Genomic DNA, 23,373 nt, shown 5'->3' on the forward strand with positions numbered 1-23,373 from the left:
GCATACACTGGCACATGCTTTGAAGGTAAAGTCAGGGCACCATGACGCTGTATGTTGGGTGTTAGGGGCTCCTCTGCTCTGGGATGCAGGTGGCTATGGGGAGATCATGGTGGGGACAGGGAGTGGCCACCTTTTGTGCAGTCCTACTGTGTTCGACTGCATCTTTGGGTCAGACGAGAGGTCTGGAGCCCAGTAGAGGCTCAGCATAGTAACGAGGACTAAACTGGAGAGGAAGGCCAGAAACATTCCAGTGGAAAGACTTCTCTCACACCTGCTGAGAGCTGGGGACTGAGAGCAGGGCAGGAGGTGGGAGGCGGAGGAGGAGACCTCTGAGAAGTCTCGTAGCAGGCTGCTGAGGAACTTCTGAAAATAAACTCAACTTTAGGTTATGCTCTTGTGGTTTAAAGTTCTTTCCTCAAAATCTTCAGTATAATCTGCTGCCCACAACTATATGTGTGAGTGATTTGGGGAAAATCGGGGGACAGGCTGAGTTTTCAATAAGGATCAACGGGGAACAATTGAGAGGGCAGAGCCACCTGAGGTGACACACGAATGAGGTCGGAAGGGCAGTGGACACGGAAGTTTGCAGGCAGCACCGACAGGAGGCATTCACAGACTCAGATATATTTCCACCTCAGAGAGATGGAATTTTATTTGTGTCACTCTCTCACCCCACGCTGTGCAGTGGGCTGGGCTGGGCTCTCATCCAAGATACCTGAGAGCCGTCGTTGGGACTCTAACTTAAGGACACTCCTCCCACCACAGGACCCCCCCAGTCCTACCCAGCCAGCCCCAGCACAAAGCCCGCCAGGACCTTGGGGAACTTATTAATTCAATAAACATTTATTGAACGCCCGTTATTGTCTGGGTACAAAGTCACTTGGGACAGGGCCCTTGGTCCCTGCTCCGTCTAGGAGGGGAGACAGCTCCACGGTGCAATCAGTGTGGGGACAGAAGAAGGTCCAAGTGTTGTGGGGACAGGAGTGGGATTTTGACCCAGTTTGGACCATCAGGGCGGTTTCCTGGAGAAGGGACACTTAAGCAGCTTCACGGTGTATTCCAGGGCGGCAAACGGAGAGGGACACAGGCCCAGGTAAAGTTGGTCCCAGGCTGTCCTTGCTGCCCCTGCAGCGCTCGCCCGGAAGTACAGAGTAGCATGGCTCGATTCCTCTTGTTTTCAACAAGTCGCGTCTCCAACTGAACTCAAGGCCATGGAGACTTTGTGTATATTTGGATGGGGGAGTAGAAAGAGGCAGAATTTGAATAGTGCTTAGGACAGCGGTGGGACGGTCACCACTGTGGAGCCCCCATGGAGATACAGGGCCCTCCTGGCTAGATTCATGCTGCAAATAGATCACTGGGGGTTGAGAATAGAGAGGGGGAGACAGAGGGGGACCAGAAATGGGAGGGGGAGAGGGGCTATGGGGGAGCAAAGGTGCACTTGGGTTCTTGCAAATTTCTTGCTACCCCTTTTTTGTATCTACATTCCTACCGCGAGTCACACACATGCAGTGAAGGTTCCTTAATAGACCCAAGAAGAGGGTGGAAGCATGTTTTTGAGGCAGGAATGTAAGGCAACGTCCTGGAAAGGGTGTGGAGTGGGAAGACCCACGTGAGTCCTGCTGGGAGGCCCTGAGCAAACACGGTGCTCTCCATGGGCCTCCATTACTCCACTCATCACGTGGGCAGGTTGGACTGGATGCTCTTCAGGGCATCTTGCGGTCTTAGCTCTTTGGTCTCCCGTTTAAACAGCAAGATGGGAGAAGAGCCTGTCTCTGTGGCTGGCGGGTTGGGCTGTGTTTAATCTGTGCCAAAGCCAGGTCTGCAGAGTCATGCAAAATAGCCCCAGAGGAAGACGTTGATCGCCAGCAAGAGGACGGCGTTGATGTTGCAGACGCTTCTCCAGAGCGGCTCCTCCTCGATCCTCGTCAGCCTCTTCTCCAGCGCGGCCTTCTCTCCCGGGCTCAGGGCCTGCTCCCGGGCCCCGGACAGCCCACAGAACCAGACCCAGAGCAGCTTTCCCCAGGACCTGCGTGGGGCTGAAGGGACAAAAACAGACAGGGAAGGAGAACAGGAGGGGAGAGGCGAGGAAACGTTGGAAAACGTGGTGGAGAGCAGAAGAGGGAGAGAGATGATGAGAAGCTGAAGAAAGGAATGGGGTGCACAGAAAGCAGGGGAAGGGTGAAGCCACCGACTTGGCCCTTTCTGCAAACCACAGACTGGGTGCCACGGTGAGATTCTAGCCTGAGCTCTGACCCTGGCTGCAGAGTCCAGTCACTCAGCGGAAGCATCCCACTGTTGCAGGGGGTGGTGGGTTACGGAGGGAGGATAATGCAAAATTCTTCCCAATTCAGAGCACAAGTCCTGCATGAGGACGAGGACGGAGGGAAGGGGCATATCTCACCCGGGAAGGAGGGAGCGTTTGAACCAGATGGCTGCACCTGCAGTCGGGAGGGCGGTGGGCGGCAGGCCAGGAACTTGTTCCAGGGCCAGCTCTGCCCCAGCTGCCTGCAGGCCACATGCAAACCACTCAGCTTCCCTGAGCTGCGGGTTCTTTCTGTCTCACATGGGTCGATGACCTGTTCTTCTCTGGGTTGTTTTGGGCATCACATGAGAACGGAGGTTTGACAGCACTTTAAAAATTACCAGCACTGAGGCGGCGGGAGAGGTTCTGGCTCTCTGGCACATGATGTTCTAAATGTGCATTAGGCCGAGCCCAGGCAGACATGGGCCCCCAGTGTGGACAAAGGGCCTGATCTGAGGTTAAAAGGTAGTACAATTCACTAAAAATAGCTTAAAATAAATAATAATGTAAATATTTTTGAAGTTTTTAAAATTAGCAGATAGCATATTAAAAATAAAATTAATATTTATAAAAAGCCATTCCTTGAGATTGAAAAGAAGGCCCTGGGAATGAATGTTTGTCATCTTACTGGCCTGGAGCGTGGTACTCGCTAAGCACAACGCGACCACAGAGCGTCAGAGATGCGAGACCCTGGACACCGTCCGGTCTGGTCCCCCTTCGTACGGAGGAGAAAGGAAGCTTAGAAAGGGAAGAGGCTTAAGGTCACGTAGCTGCAGAGCTGCATGAAGAACAGTAATACAAATCCAGCATTGTGCTCGTACTAGGCTTTCTCATTTTACCAGCTGGTCCAAACATTCTCCCCTTTGACTCTCATGGCGACCCTCTGAGGCAGAGGACGCACAGGGCTTCCCGTGTGAGATCACGTGCCCAGGGCGCCCACGTCACCAAGCAGTCATTAAGCGGTGCACCGTAACTCGTACACCTACATAAAACCTGGTTGTACATACTTCTTTCAGGTCTAGATGCCCTTTAAATACTTTTAACCTTCATTTTTTCAGGACTCAAAATTATCCTGCCTGGCCTACATCTGCCTGCAGGCCTTGCGAGAGGGGCTTTCTTCTTCCCTATTCATGGTGTTTGTGTCTTTTGGCAGAGAAAGAGCTTTTGTGTCTGGGAGGGGGGGATGTCTCTCATCAGTCTTCATGGCTCACTCAGTGCCTCCTTTTGTCCTTTGGGAGCAAGTTGTCCCCAGGGAGCAGCCATTCCTCTCTGCTGCTCCAGAGATGGCTCTGCCCTGGGCGTGGCGGCCGGAGGGAGTGGGTCTGTCTGCGTAACTCTGCATACGTCCGTCTACTTCTGGTGTTCAGCGTGGGAAAGTACAAGCTGTCCCTGTCCTCATTCCCTTTGGGAGGTACCTTTGCAGCTTTTCCCCTTCCCCTTCCTGTCTGTCTTGGTGGCGGCCTCACCTATGAAGAGCTCATGTTCTCAGGTTACTTTCTCCCATGCCATGAGTTTTACAGGGCCCAGTCCTTACAATTATGGGGGGCGGGGAGGCAGCAGTTTTGAGACCCCCAACATCTGGTGCATGGGCCACAATGCTTAAAAAAGAGACAAGCAGTTACATTTTACAAAGCAAAATACACCTGAACTAATTAGGGAACACCGGGCGGGTGACTTTGCTAGTGCTTCCTGAAGTGAGCCTACGTGGGTTGGACTGTGGGAGTTTGCCTGTCGGGGTGGACAGCTTTCTGCAGTGGTCTGTTGGCTTTTCGCGGCCGTCTCGTGGGCAAGAAGCTTTGAGCCTGAGACCTTGGTGGGATTCTGGAGCTCCTGGTGTCACTAACTCTAGGACAGTGGCTGTTTCTCTAGAATCAGGGCTTTAAGCAAAGGAGAAGGGCCTCAAGAAAGGTGGGAGCCTTCTCAGGCCTCAGGGAAAACACAAGGCCCCTGAAACCTGGGAAAGGCACGAGAACTGCCAGCCGTGCCGGGCAGCAAGTGATGTCTGATAATCTTGTCTATGCTCTTAAGTCACTGGAATTATCGAGAGTTTGGCACATAGAAACTGGTGGAGAACTAAGACATTTTCTGAGGCCCTGGCGGAGCTACGCCCAAGCCAGTGGGAGAGAGCAGCTGCCGAAGGGACCCCAGCTCCGTCCAGGCACAGAGACCCCCTTTAACTGAGTCAGAAAATAAATTAAGGACTTAAATGTCCTTGAAAATTTTAGTCCACAAGGGCAAGAGAAATTGATTTTGAACTTTAACTTGCAAACTGATTTAACTTTTGGGGTTTTAATTTTTTCTTTGGGAATTTTATAACTAGAAAGAAACATCTTTATAATGTTTTCATCCTATCATTAGAATATTTTGACATTGTTTAATCTCACTACAGGAAAGTTACAGCTGCATTATGTCTGTAACAGGTACATTATGTCTTATAATAATTTGCAACTTTAGATGCTGTGTGGATGAGGGACACCCGTGCTTCTGCGTGACTGCAGGCAGATTGTTGCGCCCAGGGGAAAACAAATGAATGCGTAATAAAGAAAGATGGCGATGGGCACTGGGCAGGAGGGTGTTTCTTTGTCATGTCTGATGTTTCCTTCCACGTGGGGGGAACTCCTTAGGTGTAACCCTCTTTGATTTTCTGCCCTGGGAGCTGAAAGGACTTCCTGCTGGTAGATTCTGGAAGGATAAAGAGGGCGTGCTTGGCTTGGCCCCTCCTCCATTCACAGGGGGCAGGCCGTGCCCTGGATCAGACCTGTGGGTGCCGGGATGGTACCTCAGCCTGTGCTGGGATTCAGTTCTAGGAGTGCACTTCCCCATGGATGCAAATCAGCTCTCTCCGCCTTCACTTTATCAGTAACGAAGGCAATATTTTGGCCCCCACCTGCCTTACTCACTGTCATGTTTTTCAAATAGTTCAATAGCCATGTGGGAAGGGAGAAAGGGTGATATTTACTGGGCTACCTCAGAGGCCCCCCCCATCCCCAGTGGCTGCCCGTGACGTGGGGTCTGTCCCCACTGCTCCTCTGTGCGGGGCACCCCCAGCCTGCCCAGCCTACCTCCAGGCTGCCCCTGGCCCTGGCTGGAGTTCTCTGCCGCTCCCCCTGCTGCGGGGCACTCCCCGGCTGGCCTCTCCCGTGGCTCCCATGTGCTCTCCTGGGCCTCCTTCTCCCGCTCAGGGAGGGGGCTGTTCCGCGTCCACCACGTCAGGCGAGTGAGCTGGAGGGAGAGAAGCCGCTGGCTGGAGTCAGTTGCCTTGGAGGGAAGCCCTGCTGTAGAAGAGAGGACCCTTCTCATGGACGGCGGTCAGAGCAACAGCAGAGAGCATGGGGACCAAGGCCAAGGCTGGGAGCCAGGCCTGGAGCTCAGCCCCGACAGCACTCCCTGGGCGCCTGCTCTGTGCCGGGCTTGTGCTGGGTGCTGGAATACAGACCCGAGTCACGCGTGGGCCTTGGCTGGATGGGGTGGCAGGAGCCCGATAACAAAGACTTCAAAGGTGAGGCTGAGGAGTTGATGTTTACAAGAATAAAAATCTCATAGGTAACCTTGTAGGGGAGTCACTGCAGACTTTAGGCAAAGGGAAGAAACTACAAGTTCTGAGATTTTCAAAGATCTCTTGGAGTGAATTGAAGGGGCCCAGCCTGGAGGCTGCTGCAAAAGCGAAGGGAGAAATCGTGAGCCCCGAGGTCATGGGTAGGAGGGGGCAGTCCCGTGGGATGTGAAGGAGGTAAAATCTGCAAGACGCAGGGACTGAGTGAGTGAGCCAGGACAGGGCGAGGGACGAGGCTAATGCAGTTCTTGGGCCCCTGCCTTGGACTGGATGAACAGATGGGTAGCGGTGCCCCTCCTAGGGAGGACACAGGACAGGAGTGGGTTTGGTGCAGGTGGGGTGGGGGTGGAGAGAGGACATGCCCACACACAAATATGGTGATGAGCTTCAAGAGCCTGCAGGACCTCCAAGCGGAGACATCCAGGGCAGGAGGAACAGACCTATGTACCCTGCACGGCCCTGGTGGCTTTCCCCCTTCTCCTTTTCTGTGGCTCAGTGGACTAAAATACAGCAAGTTCTCAGGCTGACGTCGGTGGTGCTGGACTCACCACTCCCTGAGCTCTGCACCGTCTCCTTTCGGGCAAGGCTGTCCTCCCGGCCATGAAGCTCTTCATTGCATGTCGAGCCAGGTCCCCCCGCCCTGCTCCCAGCCTCTCGCTTGCCACTGCGTGTCCCGCTGTGCTGGGCCCCAGCCTGCCTCTCCATGGGATCGTGAGGGCCCGGGCAGCTTCCTTGCTTGTAAGTATCTCCCGGTAAGTTTTCCTTTAGACTTACGCTCCTTGTCACTATAGCATATGGACTGTGTCTCTTCATGTCACCAGGAGGAGGTTGGATTTTGGGGTTTGAATCTTTGGAGAGGGGTTTTGGCTGGAGATAGCAATTTGAGTGTCATCTTTATATAGCAAGTTGTGAATTCATAGCACAGGGACATTGTAAGTTGAGATGAGTTATAGACCACAGATGGGTTCCTAAGAAACACTTATATTTAAGGAGCAGGAAAAAAAGCCATGAAGAAATCAAAACAGTGATCAGAAGGGTAGGAAAAAAACACAGGAGGGAAATATTTCATGAAAGTGAACAGAAGAGAGGTCTTCAGGGTGCAGGAAGTGGTCAGTAGTGCCTAGTTCTCCTCGGAATTCAACTGTTGTTTTTAGCAACAAGATGTTATCAGTGACCTTCGGTGAGAGCGATTTCAGTGGGGAGTCAGTGGGGACAACAGGCAGACTGCAGCAGGTGGGAGGTGGAGGTGGGGGTGGGGACCATTTTCTGCAAAAGTTTGCTGCTGAGGGCAGCAGAGGGAGGCAGCAGGAACTAGAGCAGAACGGCATTCAGGGAAGGATTTTAAATCAGGAAGGATGAGGAGTGAGGAAGCAGACGATGGAGAAGGTGGTAAAGATTCGGCAGTTGGAGGCTGTCTCTGGAGTGAGCCGCTGGAGGAGTCGCCTCTCTTGGCTCATCTGGAATGCCCTGCTTGTGTGTAGGAATCGGTGAAACCAAGTTGCTTTGCAAACTCTGAAGCACCACCCACATATGGGGTATTATTCGTGATGTCCACTGCATGTTTCAGGACTGACTTCTGGCCTGGGCTGTGTTATGGGCTGAATTTCGTCCCCCAAATTCATATGTTGAAATCCTAACCCCTAGTACCTCAGAATGGGACTATATTTGGAGATGGGGTCTTTAAAGACATAATTAAGGTTACATGTGGTCATTAAGGGGGACCCGAATCCAATATGACTGGTGTCCTTAAAAGAAGAGGAGATTAGGTCACAGGCAGGCTTAGGAGAAGACCATGTGATGACACACAGGAGAAGACGGCCACCTACAAGCCACAGAGAGAGGCCTCAGAAGAAACCAGCCACATTGATCTGACACCTTGATCTCAGACTTGCAGCCTCTGGAACTGTGAGACAACAAAGCTATGCTGTTTAAGTCACCGGGTCTTCGGGACTTCGTTCTGGAAGCCCTACCAAACTAATGCAGGCTCTAAGGAAAAAAGTCTTCAAAAGATTGGGCATCGATGTTCCAGGGCTGTTCAGTCAGTCAGCTTTGGAGAAGTGAGGATTTCAAATTGAGCTCTTCGCCTAGTAAATTCTGTTTCTTTTCTCGTGGACATGTTTCTTGACCATTCAAAAAGTCTCTATTCATTCTTCATGGTCCAACTCAAAGTGCACTTGTCAGTGTACCTGTCCGGGTCCCCCAGGCGACAGCTGCCTCTCCTGTGCTTGGTCCTCATGCACTTTCTCTTCGTATGGTGACAGTGTGTGTCACTGTCACCTGTTCCCCCTTGCGGATAGTCTCTGGCAGGGACCAGCCCTCTTTGTAACCCCAGCACCGTGCCTGGCCCAGAGCAGGTACTTGCCGAGTAATTTTTGAATTGAATCAATTACTTTTCACTTGGGAATTCGTGGCCCAGTGAGTTCCCCTCCCAAGGACATCTGTATGGCCACAGAGGAGACCACAGTCTAACAGAGTAAAACTCAGTGATGGAATTATGGGCATTGGAGGGGAGGAAGAGCATTTCTGGGGGGCCCCAGTGTGAGCACAACACTTGCCTTCTCCTCAGGGATGGGGGTTGTACAGAGGCTGACAGTGACGATGACAATGGCCGTGAGCCCACATAGAAGGAGTGCAAAGTACAGGTAGTGGAAGTCCTTCAGCACAGCCGGCCGCAGGTCCACCTCCCCGCAGGCTGGGGCTGGGTACGAGAACTCCAGGATCATGCGCAGAAGCCCCACGCCCAGGCCAGATATGAGGCCCCAGAAGGCTCCCTGTGGAGAGAGGGCAGACGCCCGCAGGGATGAGACCCGGCGGGGGGAGACCCTAGGAAGCTAGAAGCCACTCTGCCCCCAAGTATCTCCGCCACTGGTTTATTACAGACTTTGGCGAGCCCATCTTAGTGAGTTCCCCATTAATGCTGAGACTCTGTCGTGACTTACAGGCAGGCAGAGCGGTGCACTGAAAAGGGAATGGGCTCCAGCGTCAGACGGGCTAGGATTGGAATCCTGGCTCCATTTTGGAACGACTCTAAACCGATAACTTGACCTTGCTGACTCAGAGTTTTCTCATGTGTCATGATAAGAGAAATTAATAAGTACTAAGTAATAGAGGCTTAATATTCAACTAGAATGGAATAGGATTTGTAATAAGTAGGGATCAGAAATCAGAATAAAGATTTTCCTTTTGTTGCCTTCTTTTTAAAGAAAGGCTCTGGTACCTTCCGTATCTTTCTTCTTTATTTCTTTGTTTGGCCCCCTAACCTGTACCTGTTCCCAATATGCAAGAGGCAGATGACCTATTTTCAGAAATGAGTTACTGATCCATATGTCAAAAATTCTAGAATGAGCAGAAACACCCAGAATTCAACTGGGCCCTGCTGTCTGGCATGGTTAGCAGCGAGAAGATGACACCTCTGCAGACGCAGACACCCGGCTTAGATGCTCCATCAAGGGAGGGCTTTCTGTGACAGCTTGGCACGACCTTGAGCTCTCACATTGTTCTTGTGGACTTGTGCCTATGATGTCCCTAACTTTCCAAGGAACAGCCAGCAGCAAATTTGGGCCTGTCTCTTCTAGGCTGTCTTGGGGAGTGACCAGGTTCCAGTCCTGTACCTCTAGCTTCCTCCCACACTTCTGTCAGGTGCCAGTGCTGTTACATGAATGATGCGTGTGCAGGCACACCCGTAAGTTCACAGTTTGTCGTCATCCTTGTCACTGCTGTTGTTTTGCTCACATATAGAACCTCCAGCTGTTAGAGCTGGAGCAGACCCTAGAGATCTTCCAGTCTGTCTTGTGCTTTCACTCATTACTACTTGTGTCTGGAACACTCTTTCCCCTCCCATTAATCCTTCAGGTCTCAGCTCAGATGTCACTTCCGAGAAGTCCTCCCTGACCCCCTCCTGGGAGCCCCACAGGTTAGGTGCCTGTGCTTTTTACTCTTGCAGCAGCCATCATACTTTATTATTAGTGCTTATTTAAAGCTCTCTTCTCCCTGCCTTCCCAGCATGGCAGACCTACGTGTGCCTTGTAAACCATCGCAGCCCTGGAGCCGCCGTAATAGGATTGATAACTGTTGAATGAATGAATGAATCTAGACCTAATACTGTGGGCAGGGAGATGGAAGCCTGGAGGGGCAGCGGGTTTGCCCAAGGTCACAGAGACCAGGTGGTTGACAGACCATGTCTCCAGCCCCTCTGCTGTATGAGGAGGCAGACAGCGCGCCGCACTCACAGGCTCAGTGACCCTCTTGCAGAAGATGGCCAGCAGGAAGAGGGCGGTGATGGGCGGGGCCAGGTAGCTGGTAACAGACTGGATGTAGTCGAAAAGCTGCCCACTGTTGGAGCTTTGGATGATGGGGATCCAGAGGATGCTGATGACAACAAGGAACACCACGAACACTCTGCCAGGGAGAGCACAGGGCACTGTGAGGCACACTCAGGTGGGCGTGGCATGGCGTGGGGTGAAGGTGACGCACAGGAACCAGGAGGGGAGGAGGAGGCGAGGGTTCATGGTCACAGAATCAGAGAAGGTTAGTAGGTTGGAATCCCAAATACTAAGATTCAGAAATTTAGACTGTCAAAGTCCCAGAATTTCAGAATCCAAGAAACCTGTAACCCTAAAACCTTGGCATTTACATATCAGATACCTTCGAGGTCATGTTATCCACCTGCTGTTCAAGAAGGAATCCGTACCTTCCACCACCCCACCACCCACCCCAAGAAAAGGCCTCTGGTCTCTGATGGGGATGTTTTCCTCTTCTTTTCCATCCCACCCTGTGCAGGAACTTCTCCCTTCTCCAGGCTCTGACCTTCTCTCCCTTACATTGGCACTGAGTTCGGGAAGAACCCCATTTTCTTCTTCTGCCTCTCCATCAACTGATCCTGGCTCAAGCTTACGCCCCCAAAGCGTCCTGTATGTATGATTTTGCAGGTGTGTGAACAAGCTGATGAAACACTTTTCTTGGATGTGTTGGGTGCAATAATGCACATGGCCAGCAGATGGCGCCTAAACCCCACTGATTGGTAAACAAGCGGCAGCAAAACCAGGCAGTTACTGTGCAGAGATAAGGGACGCGTCTTTGGAAATGTCTGTGGGCACCTCTCCTCTCCTCTCTCCTTTCCCTCCCATTTTTCCTCTCTCAGGCCCCACCAGAGCAGCAGCTACCCAGGTGGCCTCCCTGCTGCTCATCACTCTCCTCTTTGCCCAAACTGGCCCCATTGGTGATCGGCACCCGTGCCTCGGGTGAGGAGTGCAGGGACGCGGGCAGTAGGAGCCCTTAGGCCGCGTGCGCACGGCAGCCGCGTGGAGAGACCGGTGAGCGCAGAGGCAGAGGCCTAAACTCAGGCACCTACCGGCCAAAGGGGAGAATAAGCGCTTTAGTCCAGAAACCCGAGTTAGGGAGCCTTAAAGCATGAAGCAAAGATTTCAAAAAGGGCCCCTTAATCCTGTGTACACTAAAAATCCCTAGCCTGTGAAGAACAAGAAAAATTAGCCACCGAGTTATATTTTTTAAAGGATAAAGCTGATACCTACAAGACAGTTTAAACTCTTTAGCGTGGTGTTCAAGGCTCTGCAGCGTTTAGACACAGCCTTCCCCTGAACATCTCCACGGACGCAGCTGCCTCACTGTACTGCCTGTGTCCCCAGCCCTCTCCTCAAGCTGTGAGCACCCCGAGGGCAGGACCCCGGCACATGGATGTTCAGGGCGAGTCTGAGGGATTAAATTAATAGCATTTCTGTCATTTGGGACGAACAGCCAGAGTTGGTCCAGAAGAGCCTGGGGTGGGCTGTTGGCTAGCTCTCCTCCCACTTATATATTCACAGTTCGCCTCTCATTTCTTAAGTGCTTTTGTCATCTCTCGATTACCCTGTGGCTCAATTCTAAGACAAAGTTCCACAGGCAGGAAGGAGATTTTTGTCCCCATTATTCTGGAGCGGTCATCCAGAGCTGGGGAAGGACTTAGAGCCCAGTGCCCCGACTGCCAGGCCACACCCAGCCACATCCGCCCAGGGTAATCTCGGGCAGGGGGAGAGTAGAGGAGGGGACAGAGGGGAGGGGAGAGGAAGGATGGGGAAGAAGGGGGGGGGAGGGGCGCCTCCTGAGGACAGGAGGAGGGGCCAGCGCACCTGCCCACCACCATCAGCTCCTGCTCCGTTGCCTGGCTGCGGAAGCGCTGCCACACGTCGATGGCGAACAGGGTGCTGCTGCTGTTGAAGATGGAGGTGAGTGAGCTCATGAGGGCGGCCATGATCGTGGCGATCATCAGGCCCCGCAGACCTGGGGAGAGACGGGGCGAGTGGACGGCTGGCCCGTGGGGCCGGCTGGCAGAGTGGGGAGTGGGGTGCGGCCGGGGTGGGGAAGGCACTCGGGGAGGCTCCCATCCAGCACCTATGGAATCCAGGAGACCCTCAGAGCAGGAGGGGGGCTCTGGCCAGGCCCTGCCCCTGCCTTGCTCTGTGGCCCTGGAGACCCATGTGCCCTCCCTGAGCCTCAGTTTCCTCATCTCTACCATTAAGGCCATGAGACTAGGTGACCTATGAGGTACTCTGCAGCTTCCACGTCTCAGTCTAGGGCTCACGGCTCGTAGACACGGGGTTAGTGGGTCCCAGGGGGAGAAGAGGAAGGTGATGGTTAATGATTGAGTGCTTTTCAGTGTTTTGTCCCTTCTTCATTGACACTGTGGTGTTGGGCTACAGCCCCAGCCTGGGAGGCAGAAGCCCTGGGCTTGTTTCTGGCTCTGCAAGCAACTAGCTGTGTGTATAATCTGGACTAGTTCCTTATACCTCCTGGGCCTATTTTTCCACCTGGGCAAGGGAAGACAGGACCCGCTGATGTCTGAAGTCTTTCTGACTCTAATGACCAAGTTTCTAGAAATATGACTGCTCATCCTGGGAAGAGGACTCCCAGCCCTGCTCCCATTCCAGTACTCTTTTCCCCAAATCCATTGTCTAAGCACTTCCTGGATGTCTCTCCTCACAGGTGCCTTGGACTCAAGTGTTCCAACTTGGGTACCATCTTCCCTGGGGCCTTCTGTTTCCCTCTTTGGTTAATAATTTCTTCCCAGACCCATGCAGACCTCAGAGCTAGCTCAGACCCCTTCCTCGGCTGTCCCCCACCAGCCCCTCGGTGGCTGCCCTGTCCTAGCTGGGCCTCCCCCATCTCCTCTACTGCTTTGACTCATTCCTCGTTATGCCATGGGGATGGATAATGCCACTCACCCTCTGCCCTCCATAAGCCTGCCCCAACCTCAGTATCATTGTAAACCCACCTTCTAAAGACTGAGACCTGGGGGGTCCTCTTTGATTTCTCTGTCTTTCTTGTCCACCAAATACAATCAGCAATCAAGTCCGGCCAATTCTACCTCCCAAACATCTTTACCTCCTGTTTCTCCATCTCTAAACCCGCTGACTTGGTCCAAGCCACTGTCGCCACTTACCTGGACCACAGCTAATACCTCACTGGTTGTCTCCTGCCTCCCCCTAAGCCTGCCGAGCCATCCCTGTGGACTGGCCCTGGAGAGGCGCAGATCCAGTCACTCGCTCTGTAGCCTCAACCCCCCAGTGCCCTCCGCTGTCCTCAGAGTAAGGGTCACGCACCAGAGCGAGGCGTGGCCGTGACATCCTCTGCAGGAAGGCTGTCTGCGTTCCTCCTTGCATCTTCACCCACACTGGGCTGCCCTCAGCTTAGACTTCACACCCTCTCTCCCCCCGGGCCTTTGCACGTGCAGCTTCTCACCCCCAGCATGTTCCCCATCCCCCTCCAGCTCCGTCGGCCTCAGAGGCTCCTGCCCTCTGGGAGGCCTTCCGGACATCCCCCAGACTGGCTCAGGTGCCTCCTTAGGGCTCCCTCAGCCCCCACTGAGTCACCACGCTGGTCACACTGTACTGTGCCCCTGGCGAGTCCAGGTACCCTGGAGACTGCGTGAAGGCTGAGAGCAGGGCCTGCCTTTTAGCTCTGCATCTCCAGGACTATGCACAGAGAAGGTGCCTTCCACACGCTTATGCAAGTGTGGTTGTGTGTGTGTGTGTGTGTGTGTGTGTGTGTGTGTGTTGGGGGGAAGGGTGCAGAGGTGAATATTTTTCTTCCCTCTTCCCATCCATTTTAGTGCCATCCCTTCTGGGCAGCGGGGACTGGAAGAGGCAAGGTGGGAATGGGGGGGGGGCCGGGACTCACCAACGGGCATGAGAGCCATGACCAGCTTGGGGTAGGCAATGTTGGAACACCCCACTCGGGCCCCGCAGATCCTTTGGCAGATGTCGGGGTCCACGCAGCCTACCTCGTCTGCAGAAAAGTGATGTCAGTTAGAGCCGTGTGACCCTGTGTCTTCTCAGGTAGGCCCAATGTTTGCTTTCCAACACCGTAGGAAGGTGTTCACTGGAGTCTCTGGCAGGGTCTAGAACGCTCAGGGGCAGGTGGCGTCTGGGTCTCTGCTAAACTTCTTGCTCATACACTACCCTGCAAAGCTCGATTGTCTCGATAGTCTCCTTTGGGTTTTAGGCCTTATGTCTCAATAAAGGCAAATATCTTTGGAAGTTGCCAAGGATGCCTTAATTGTTTTTCCCATACAAAGAAGAAGCAGGATTTAAAAATGGCATTCAGATACAAATTTCTTCTTATTATACTTATTATATGTTTGGCTCAAAAAGCCTAAAATACTTACTATGTTTTTTTGTTTGTTTGTTTATAGGTAGGGGTCTTACTCTCTGGCCCAGGCTGGAGTGCAGTGGTGCAAATCGTAGCTCACTGCAGCCTTGAACTCCCAAGCTCAAGGGACCCTCCTGCCTCAGCTTCCTGAGTTGCAGGGACTACAGGTATGCACAACCACACCTGGCTAATTTTTAAATTTTTTAAAAATAGAGACAAGGTCTTGCTGTGTTGCCCAGGCTGGTCCTGATTACTGTGTGTTCTCAGCAGATGAATCTTGCCGACCCCTGCTCCGGTCCAGCATTTCCCAGGGGCGCCTTCTCTGCACACCCCTCACAGCCCCCACATCCCAGCGCCCAGAGCAAGCCTCGCCCTTACCTGGGAACAGGGCGCGGCTGATCATGCCAGGCATGACAATGAAGAACATGGGGAGGATCTTCAGGTAGCCCCCCAGCACCGAGCCTCCCTTGGCGTGGGACAGACTCTTGGCAGAGAGCGACCTCTGCACGATGACCTGAAACAGCAGCAGTGGAGGGGCCAGCTCAGCTACACGTGAGCCCTGACGCTGGTCACTGGCTGTGCCCCCACCCCAGTCCCAGGACGAGGTCCAGCCCTCCCTGCATGCACACCTGGTGTATCTGCAGGAAGCCACCCCATTCCCGGTGGGCTAGGCCTCACCTGGCTCGGGGCATTACCTGGTCTGTGCACCAGCACCATGTGGCCAGCACTGTGAGCCCGAAAATGAGACCCGGCCAAGGGATGTCCCCGCTCACAGGGTCCCGAAGCATGTGGAAGGCATCAGGCTGCGGGAGGTGGCAGGTGGTGTTGGGGACTGTGGCATTAGGGATGGCCTGCCTGTACCGCTGCTCCAGGCCCGGGTACCAGCCCACCTCCTGAAAGCCTGTGGGGAGAGACACAGTGCGTGCAGATGCCCTGAGACCCCACTGAGTCTGTCATGGGGAGGGAGATGGGGCTTGGATTCAAGACCCCTGGTTGCAGTGAGAGAAACCTGCCTTCGGGAGCCCCAGCCTGGAGCGGGGACATGGCTCTATGCTCTGGAAAGTCCCAGTCAAGCCATGGAGGTGACATAGGTCCGAGGTCAGGGAGAAACTTAGAGGTGATGGTGGGGCGTATTGGCACCTGTTCCTTACCCAGAAACATGAGGACCAGGGCTCCGCCCACCATGATCACCGTCTGCAGAGCATCTGTGTAGATCACAGCTGTGAGGCCCCCTGGGGACCCAAGCAGAGGGCCCATCCGTCAGCACCAACGGGCGCTCCTCTCTGGGTGCCCACCCTGTGCTCGGCCACACTGGGGAGACCAGGAAACACACCCCACACCTCGTGCCCCCCGTCCAGCCTGGCAGGATGCAGCTGGTCACAGTCGGAGCCACTCCGGCCTGCTCTTCCTGCGGCTGGTGCGTCTGACTGTGGCCTTCACGCCGCAGCTCTGTGTTGTCAATGTCCCGGTCGGTTCCTTGCCTGGTAGCTCCCCCAGGAGCACTCTTTCCTTCCCCTCTCGATGCCCACCTGAATGCCCCCATCTTCCGAGGCCAACTTAACACACGTTAGCCTGCCCTGCACTGTCCCCCAGGGCGCCTGGCCCTGCACCAGGTGCGTTGGAGGAGGCTCTGGCCCCGGTGACAGTCCCGGTCTCCACCCTGCCCCTGAGCAGTCGGTCTTTTAGCATCTCCCACATCTCTCCTTCCCATCTCTGCCCAGCCCTGTTTCTCAAGGTCGGTTTTCTCTGTGTCTCCACCAGTCTCCGAACCCCGACGTGACTCCCGGGCCTACCCGCGATGGTGTAGACAGCCGTCACCACCAGCAGGATCCCCGTGGAGAGGTAGAGATTCCAGCCCAGGGCCATCTGGATGAAGAGGGCTCCGGAGAAGATGTCAGTCTGCAGAGAGCCGGGACCCCTGAGTCCAGGCCACCCGAGACCCTCAGTGTGGCCACGGGGGGCACCTCACCTGCCCACTCAGCAGTACCAGCCCACCATGGAGACGAGCCTCATGGGCGGCACCCAGGACAGATGTTGGGGAGCTGTGGAGACTTTAAAACATGAAGCTCTGAAACTGACGACAGTTTAACGGATAGCTGGTCTGTTGGACGAAGGGAGCAGTGAGGAAGGGAGAGGAAGACGGAGGAAGTGGAGGGAGGAGCCGGGGCTGGAGAAGAAGAGGCCGTTTGGGAGGAGAGAGGAGGAACCCAGGGGCTCGCTGACCGCTCACAGCTGACCTGATGCCAGGAGCCCTCGCGCAGGTGACACGGGTCCTGGGTCATCCACGGCGTGGGTTTGCTAGAGGAGGTGGGGGCTCGGCCGCTGCCTGAGCTGACTTAGGTTGTTCCCAAGCCCCGGGGGAACAAGGGCCTTCGAGGTTTACAGCCCTAGACCTGGCAACTGGCGACTGGAGGATTCTGTTCCCTGTAGTGTGTCGATTCCATCCCGTGATTGCTTTATGAACCTGTCACAGGGCCTACAGCATGACGGGGTGGAGGGAGCCTGGGCTGGGTCATGGGGTCGGAACTGTGGTTCCAGTCCCAGCGCTGGTCGCCTGCGTGGCCCTGGGCAAGTCATCGACCTGTCTAGGTTTGCTTTCCGAGTTTAGGTCAATAGGGGAAGAATAAGGATCTTTCTAACCCCAACATTCTCAGCAATTAATGCACAGTTGCTGAATGAAGAATCAATTAATGAAAAGATAAATGAATGAACGAATAAATGAATAAACTCTAGATTGTGAGTTCTTTGAATGTAGGGACTGTTGTTCACTCAACAAACATTTAACATTCGTCTGTGATTACCTCAGTGCTGAGGGGGAGCAGACACTGAGGGTACGTGTGTCCCTCCTTCCTTCTCTCCTTCCCTCCCTCCTTCCTTCCCTCCTTTCCTTCCTTCCCCGCTCCCTTCCTTCTATTCTTCCCCCCTTCCGTCCTTCCCAGCCTGTGACTGTCGGCTTCCCCTCCGCAGCAAGCCCGTGGCCATGCGTTCCGCAGCTCCCCAGTGAGCATGTTCAGAGCCCCACGATGGCCACATCCGAGCGGTACCCACCGATATCTTGGTGAAGATGTAGAGGATGAGAGACAGGACAGACATGTACACCTGGATCCGCTGGCCCCCAAATCGCTTCTTCAGGTACTGCGGCATGGTGACCACACCAGCTGCGATGTACACGGGGACGAAGACCCAGCCCAGGGCCACGAGCAGCCAGGTTGCCTGAGACAGTGGGGAGAAGAGGTTTCCAGGTCCTAGACGCAGACGGAGGGTGGCCTCCTACCTAGAGGCAGCTCTGTGCTGGGGGGGGGGGCCCCTGAGCAGGAGGTAAGTGGGACCTGGGACCTGATCCCAGTTCTTCTGTGTGACCTGGGATGAGTCCCTCTGCTTCCTCCAGGCCTTGGTTTCCTCATCTGTAAAATGGGTTCTCCATTCACCATGCAGCCTCCCAAACACCTCTAAGGCTCCTCTCAGCACTAAGGGGTAGGGGTGGGTGAGACCCCGATTATCCTGGAGCAGCCAGGCCAGCTTCCTTACATTCCACTCAAAGCCACCCACGGCAAGGCCTCCGGCAGCCCCTGTCCCAGCCAGGCCGATGAATAAGCCACTGCCCACATTGCTGGACATCAGAGATGCTCCAATCTGCAAGGCACAAGTGGAGTCAAGGTTCTACAGTCAGGGTTAATCTGAATCAATCTGGGGTCAGGACCATGGGCAGGGAGGAGGAGGCATGGAGCTGACATTTATTAGGTACCCACTGCATGCCAGGCACTGTGCTACTCACTTTATATGCACTCATCAATACGTTTCCACAGATATCTGGAGGGAGGGATGGGGGACCATATTTGTCTTCCCAGTTTACCAAGGAAGAAACTAATGTTAGGAAAGATGGAGTCACCAGCTCCAGGTGGCCCAGCGAGTAAGCGGCAGAGTGGGGAGAAGGAAGCCCCAGAGTGAGGGAGCAGGAAGCTGAAGGCTCCAGGGCCAGGCCAGGTGGAGGGAGTGGTTTGCCCGAGCCCGGAACTGACAGGTGACCCTGGCCACGACACCGATGGTGCTGGGCACCTACACGCACCTGGCCACGTTGTCTCCCGTTACTACACGGGGTCCTTGGTGGAGGGGAGGGGCGGAGGGGGGGGCTCGGGGCCTGGGAGGAGGCCTGGGGAGACCTTGCGGACAGGACTGGGGGGAAGAGCGAAGCTCCAGTTTTGTGCCCTGTGTCACCTTAAGAAAATCACTTTCTCTCTCAAGCCTCTGCTTCTTCACTGGTAAAATGTGGGGCTCACCTCCTCCCAGCTTCCTGTCCTTCTAGAGGGGCCATGAGATGGAAAGTGAGGAGAAAGGAAAAATACTGAGACATTCAGAGAAGAGACAGCGAGCAGTGCAAAGGCGCAGAGCTAGCGAGGGGCTGACCTTGCTGAGGGCCCTGAGCTGCCACCGCTCGGACATGTGCACACGCACACTCACACACGTGCACCCACACACATGCACACACACGTGTGCACACTCACACGTGCACCCACACACATGCACACACTCACACACGTGCATACCCACACGTGTGCACACTCACAGGTGCATGCCCACACACATGCACACACCCACACATGTGCACGCTCACACACGTGCACACACACACGTGCACACCCACACGTGCACACACTCACACATGCACACCCACACATGCACACACTCACACGTGCACACCCACACACATGCACGCACACTCACACGTGCACACTCACACACATGCACACACACTCACACGTGCACACACTCACATGCACACACACTCACACGTGCACACACTCACACGTGCACACCCACACATGCACACACTCACACGTGCACACCCACACACATGCACGCACACTCACACGTGCACACTCACACACATGCACACACACTCACACGTGCACACCCACACACATGCACGCACACTCACACGTGCACACTCACACACATGCACACACTCACGCGTGCACACCCACACACATGCACACACACTCACATGTGCACACTCACACACATGCACACTCACACACATGCACACACACTCACACGTGCACATGCACACTCACACACGTGCACACCCATGTGCACACCCCCACACATGATAACACTCACATGTGCACATGCACATGCATACTCAGTGCACTGTACACTCACACGTGCACATGTACACCCACACACATTCAGACATGTTCATAATACACACATGTTCACACAGACACTCACACTCACACACATGCACACTCATACATTCACACATACACTCACACACATTTACACACACAGGCACACTCAAACACGCTCTCACACACACACACACTCACATATCAGTCACACCTACACACACACACACTCATGTGTAGGGCACAGCAGGAGCTTGGGAGCATCTGGCAGGGCCGTCCTCCTGCTGGGAAGCCTCAGTTTCCCCATGCCAGCAGTGGCCCCGAGCTCTGTGGTGAGCGGACAGTCAGCAGGGCCCCGGGCTCTCCTGAAGTGACCAGAGGAACTTTCTGTCCTGTTATTTCTCCTCCCCTCACCCATTTCCAGCTCTGTGATTTGAGGACCCTGGCTGAGCAGAACCGTTTTCAAGGGTTTTTCTTTCATCTGACAGGGGGTGGCTGGTGGTGTCGGTGACCCCGACGCTGTTCCTGAGCTGCCAGGCCCTCAGGGCCCCATGTCCCTGGGGACACCATCACGCTGGATGGCACCAGAGCTCCGGCCCCTACTTCTTCCTGTCCCAGATCCCCAAACCTCCCAGAGAGCCCTGGCGGCCCCCTGGGTTTCCTCTGCTCTTAGGAGAATCCGTGCCCAGCGGAGCGGGGAAGGCGGGGAGAACCCGGAGAAGGGTGCGAAGAGGTGGGAGGGGGCTGGTGGTGTGCGTGAGTGTGGATATGTGTGTGAGCGCACCAGTGTGAGAGTGTGTGAATGCGTGCACATGAGCGTGTGTGCACGTCGTGTGTGAGTTTGCGCGTCTGGGTGTGTGTGCTGCTTCGGCTACCACGGGTCCTGATGACTCTACTCGGGGCAGGGCTTTCCTCCCTCCATCCCGTTCCAGAAGAAGGAAGTTAGTTTTGAGGACCGATAGAAATGTGGGTGACATCATAAGAGAAATTGGGGTTCACAAGGGTTTGAGGGTCGATTCATTGAGGTTGCTGGGACTTAACCTCTGTGGCTCCCCTCACTTAACTGCTCCTCAGCATTAAGCTTATATGTCACCCTCCCAAGAAAACCTTCCCTAACCCCACCCCACCCTACCCCGCTGTCTGGGGCTGGGCTCCCTCCAAGCTCGCAGGAGCCCTGGGCTTCCCCCTAGCTCAGCGTCAAGCAGGCTGTTTGCGAGTCTTCCCCGCTCCACTCTGAGCTTCTCCAGGACAGGGACATTCCTGACTCATCTCTGCAGGTCCAGCCCTGGGCGTGGGGCCCACACCTGGGGACGCTTGTCTGAAGTGTGTGTCTGCAAGGCCTCTCGGGTCGTGGGTGGATTGGGCAGGAGAGAGGAGTCCAGAGTCAGGAAACCCAACGGGGAGGCCATTGCCTGGTCCAGGCAGGAGGGGATGAGACCAGGCCTTGGATGGGGAGGGAGGAGGGCTGGGAGCCTCGCATGAGGGGAAGGAAGGTCAACTCACTGGCCACCAGCTCATGGACCTGCCCGCCAGGAAATAGCCGCCAATGGTCCCTCGGCTGGCGCGGATGGACGACTGGAAAGGAAATGGATGAGATGAGGGTTCCCGAGCCTCTCTCCAACCCCTGCCCTCCACTCCAGATTCCCTGCCCCTCGGTGCAGACGTCGGGGGGCCCAGGGGGCGAGAACTGAGGCAGGACAGTGCTGCCTGAGGGCCGGTGGTGTTGCCATTTTTAAGCCATGCGGCTTTGGGAGAGTCACTTCCTCTCTGTGGGCCTCGAAACTCATCTCCCAGCACCGGTATGAAGAGCAAAGCTGGAGATATCAAGTGTGTGAGACCACTGTCATCGGGACTCTGGTCCCTGTCCTCCCCTCCTCCACAGTGTGCTTTCTGGAGAGGATTTGGAATCTCCTTCTCAGGGTGGAGGGGCTGCCCTCTCCCCAGGCTGAACTTCCCCACCCTGGAGGCTGGGAGGACAGAGGGGCTGCCGTTTAGGGACTCTGTTTTGGGCTTCCCGTGACCTGGTCTGAAGTCAGACCGTACCACTGAGCCCACCCAGGACCCTGGAAGAAACCTGTGTCCTGCACCAGTAGGTGGTCAGTGTGAGGCCTGCTGGAACGTTCTCTGGGGACATGGGGAGAGGGCAGGGCAGTGGTTGGGGGAGGCTAACTGCGAAACAGTTCTCCGGAGGCTGAAGCCAGGGGGTCCCTGCGTTTCTCTGGGGGAATCAGTCACCAGGAAGTGCTGAGCCTGTGCTTGCTAAGCTCTTGCTTGAACGTTCCAGTGTCACCTCTGATCCTCTCGGAGGCCATATGAGGGAAACACATTCATTTTGCAGATGAGGAAGAGGAGGTCCAGTACAGGGAGCAGCTTGTCCCAAGTCACAGAGGAGCTGGCACTTTCCGCGGCTGGGAGCCAGTGATCATGTGTTTGCCCATTTCTTCCTCACACCAGCCCTGGGAGGCAGGGACTGTTCACCTCCCTTTGCAGAGGAGGAAACTGAGAGGGTTCCTGACCTTGCCGCAGCCTAGGACATGACCAGCTGGGACACAGGTCATGGTGTCTGCCGAGTCTAAAGGTGCTGGACCTTCTGCAGAATGCTGGGGTGATAATAGCCGTCATTCACGGCCTGACAGTTGTGCCCCAGGCACGGTGCCAGGTGCTTCAGTGTGTCCTGTGCTGAATGAGCACAGCAGTTCCACAGTGTGGTCCTTGCTCTCATTGTCACTTGAGAAAACTGAGGCTCAGAGAGGCTTCCTATGTCCCCAGGCCCACATGGCTTTAACTGTTGGGGCTGAGATCTGAACTCGGGGCCCTCAGACCTCAGAGCCTGGCGCCTGTCCATGGCACCGAGGCTCCTGTGAACAGTGGAGAACGGAAGGAGCTTGGACTGTGCCTGGTGCCCTGCCCTGAGCGCACACGAGCCCCAGCTCTTTTAGAAAGCACCACTCAGTGGCCGAGACACTAACTAGTGCGGATGGGTGTAGGGTCAGGGGGCAGCATTTGCAGGGCTGGGGTCTTGTTGTGGGGAAGAAGGCAGCAGTAAGGCACAGGGAGGCCAGGGATGGGTGGGGCTAAAGATGGCAGGAGCTGGGGGCTCCAGGCCTGGCCTGCCCAGGGCCCACCCTGTGACCTCAGGCTGGACACGGCCCTCTCCGGGCCTGTCTGCTCTTCTATCAAAGGAGGGGCGTGGGGAGCTGATTCCTGAAGGCCTTTCCATCTCGTTCCCATGGTTCTGTGATCTGCTTCCTTCTGCCCACCCGGGCTCCAGCTCCACAGCTCAGCCCAGGACGAGAGGCTGCTTCTGGCCCCCTGCCAGCCCCAGTCTCAGGGTCCACTCACCCAAATCCCCACGGCGAGGACGAAGACGAAGTAGATGACCACCACCACGATGTCATAGGCGTGCAGGCCGACTGCGGAGCCCGGCACCGAGCGCAGAGCTGTCTCAGTCCTGACCCTGTCCCCGGAGGCTGCAGGCCCCATTGCTGCCAGCTCCCTGCTCATCTGTTAGTGTCAGTCACCAGCAGGCTGGACTTTGAGGTGTTCCTGGCTTCATTGCTTTCCTTTAATGATTAAACAGCCCCAAGCACCATTAGCTATTGAGAAAGCTCTGAGCCCTGCTGGCACGTAAGGTCCTCCCACTTTCTCTCCTAACTGCCACCCCATCCCCTGCAGGACTCCTTCCCTCCCCTCCCCTGCTAACTCCACACGCACACGCACATGCACACACACACACACAAACGTGC

General features: G+C 55.1%; 1 protein-coding gene across 4 annotated transcripts; it reads right to left on the bottom strand.

The window, feature by feature from the left end:
- Positions 1-824: 824 nt before the first annotated feature.
- On the bottom strand, positions 825-23,164 carry SLC5A9 (solute carrier family 5 member 9). Of its 4 annotated transcripts, none has more exons than XM_045548081.1 (14): positions 22,970-23,164; positions 21,131-21,202; positions 18,030-18,134; positions 17,550-17,714; positions 16,295-16,400; positions 15,653-15,706; positions 15,197-15,402; positions 14,880-15,015; positions 14,031-14,138; positions 11,984-12,134; positions 10,088-10,256; positions 8,414-8,629; positions 5,368-5,527; positions 825-2,039 (listed from the first exon to the last, which is right to left on the bottom strand). In XM_045548081.1, the coding sequence occupies exons 1-14, from the start codon at positions 23,129-23,131 to the stop codon at positions 1,831-1,833; spliced, it is 2,019 nt and encodes a 672-aa protein (XP_045404037.1). In that variant the 5' UTR covers positions 23,132-23,164; the 3' UTR covers positions 825-1,830. The 4 variants fall into 4 exon arrangements, with proteins under 4 accessions (XP_045404037.1, XP_045404040.1, XP_045404038.1 ...); XM_045548084.1 differs by having other exon boundaries at positions 15,653-15,733; XM_045548082.1 differs by having other exon boundaries at positions 15,275-15,402; positions 22,970-23,144.
- Between the last annotated feature and the right edge of the window lie 209 nt (positions 23,165-23,373).

Source organism: Lemur catta, chromosome 3, assembly GCF_020740605.2.
Source record: "Lemur catta isolate mLemCat1 chromosome 3, mLemCat1.pri, whole genome shotgun sequence".
NCBI classification, from domain to species: Eukaryota; Metazoa; Chordata; class Mammalia; order Primates; family Lemuridae; genus Lemur; species Lemur catta.

Bases quoted from the DNA above. Each gene is read 5' to 3' on its own strand.
- SLC5A9 (XM_045548084.1), bottom strand. From the start codon at position 23,131: ATGAGCAGGGAGCTGGCAGCAATGGGGCCTGCAGCCTCCGGGGACAGG. The intron at 15,734-16,294 runs GTAGGCCCGGGA...TTGGGTCCCCAG, and splicing joins GGCTGTCTACACCATCGCGG to GGGGCCTCACAGCTGTGATC. The intron at 15,016-15,196 runs GTAATGCCCCGA...CTGCTGTTTCAG, and splicing joins GGTGCTGGTGCACAGACCAG to GTCATCGTGCAGAGGTCGCT.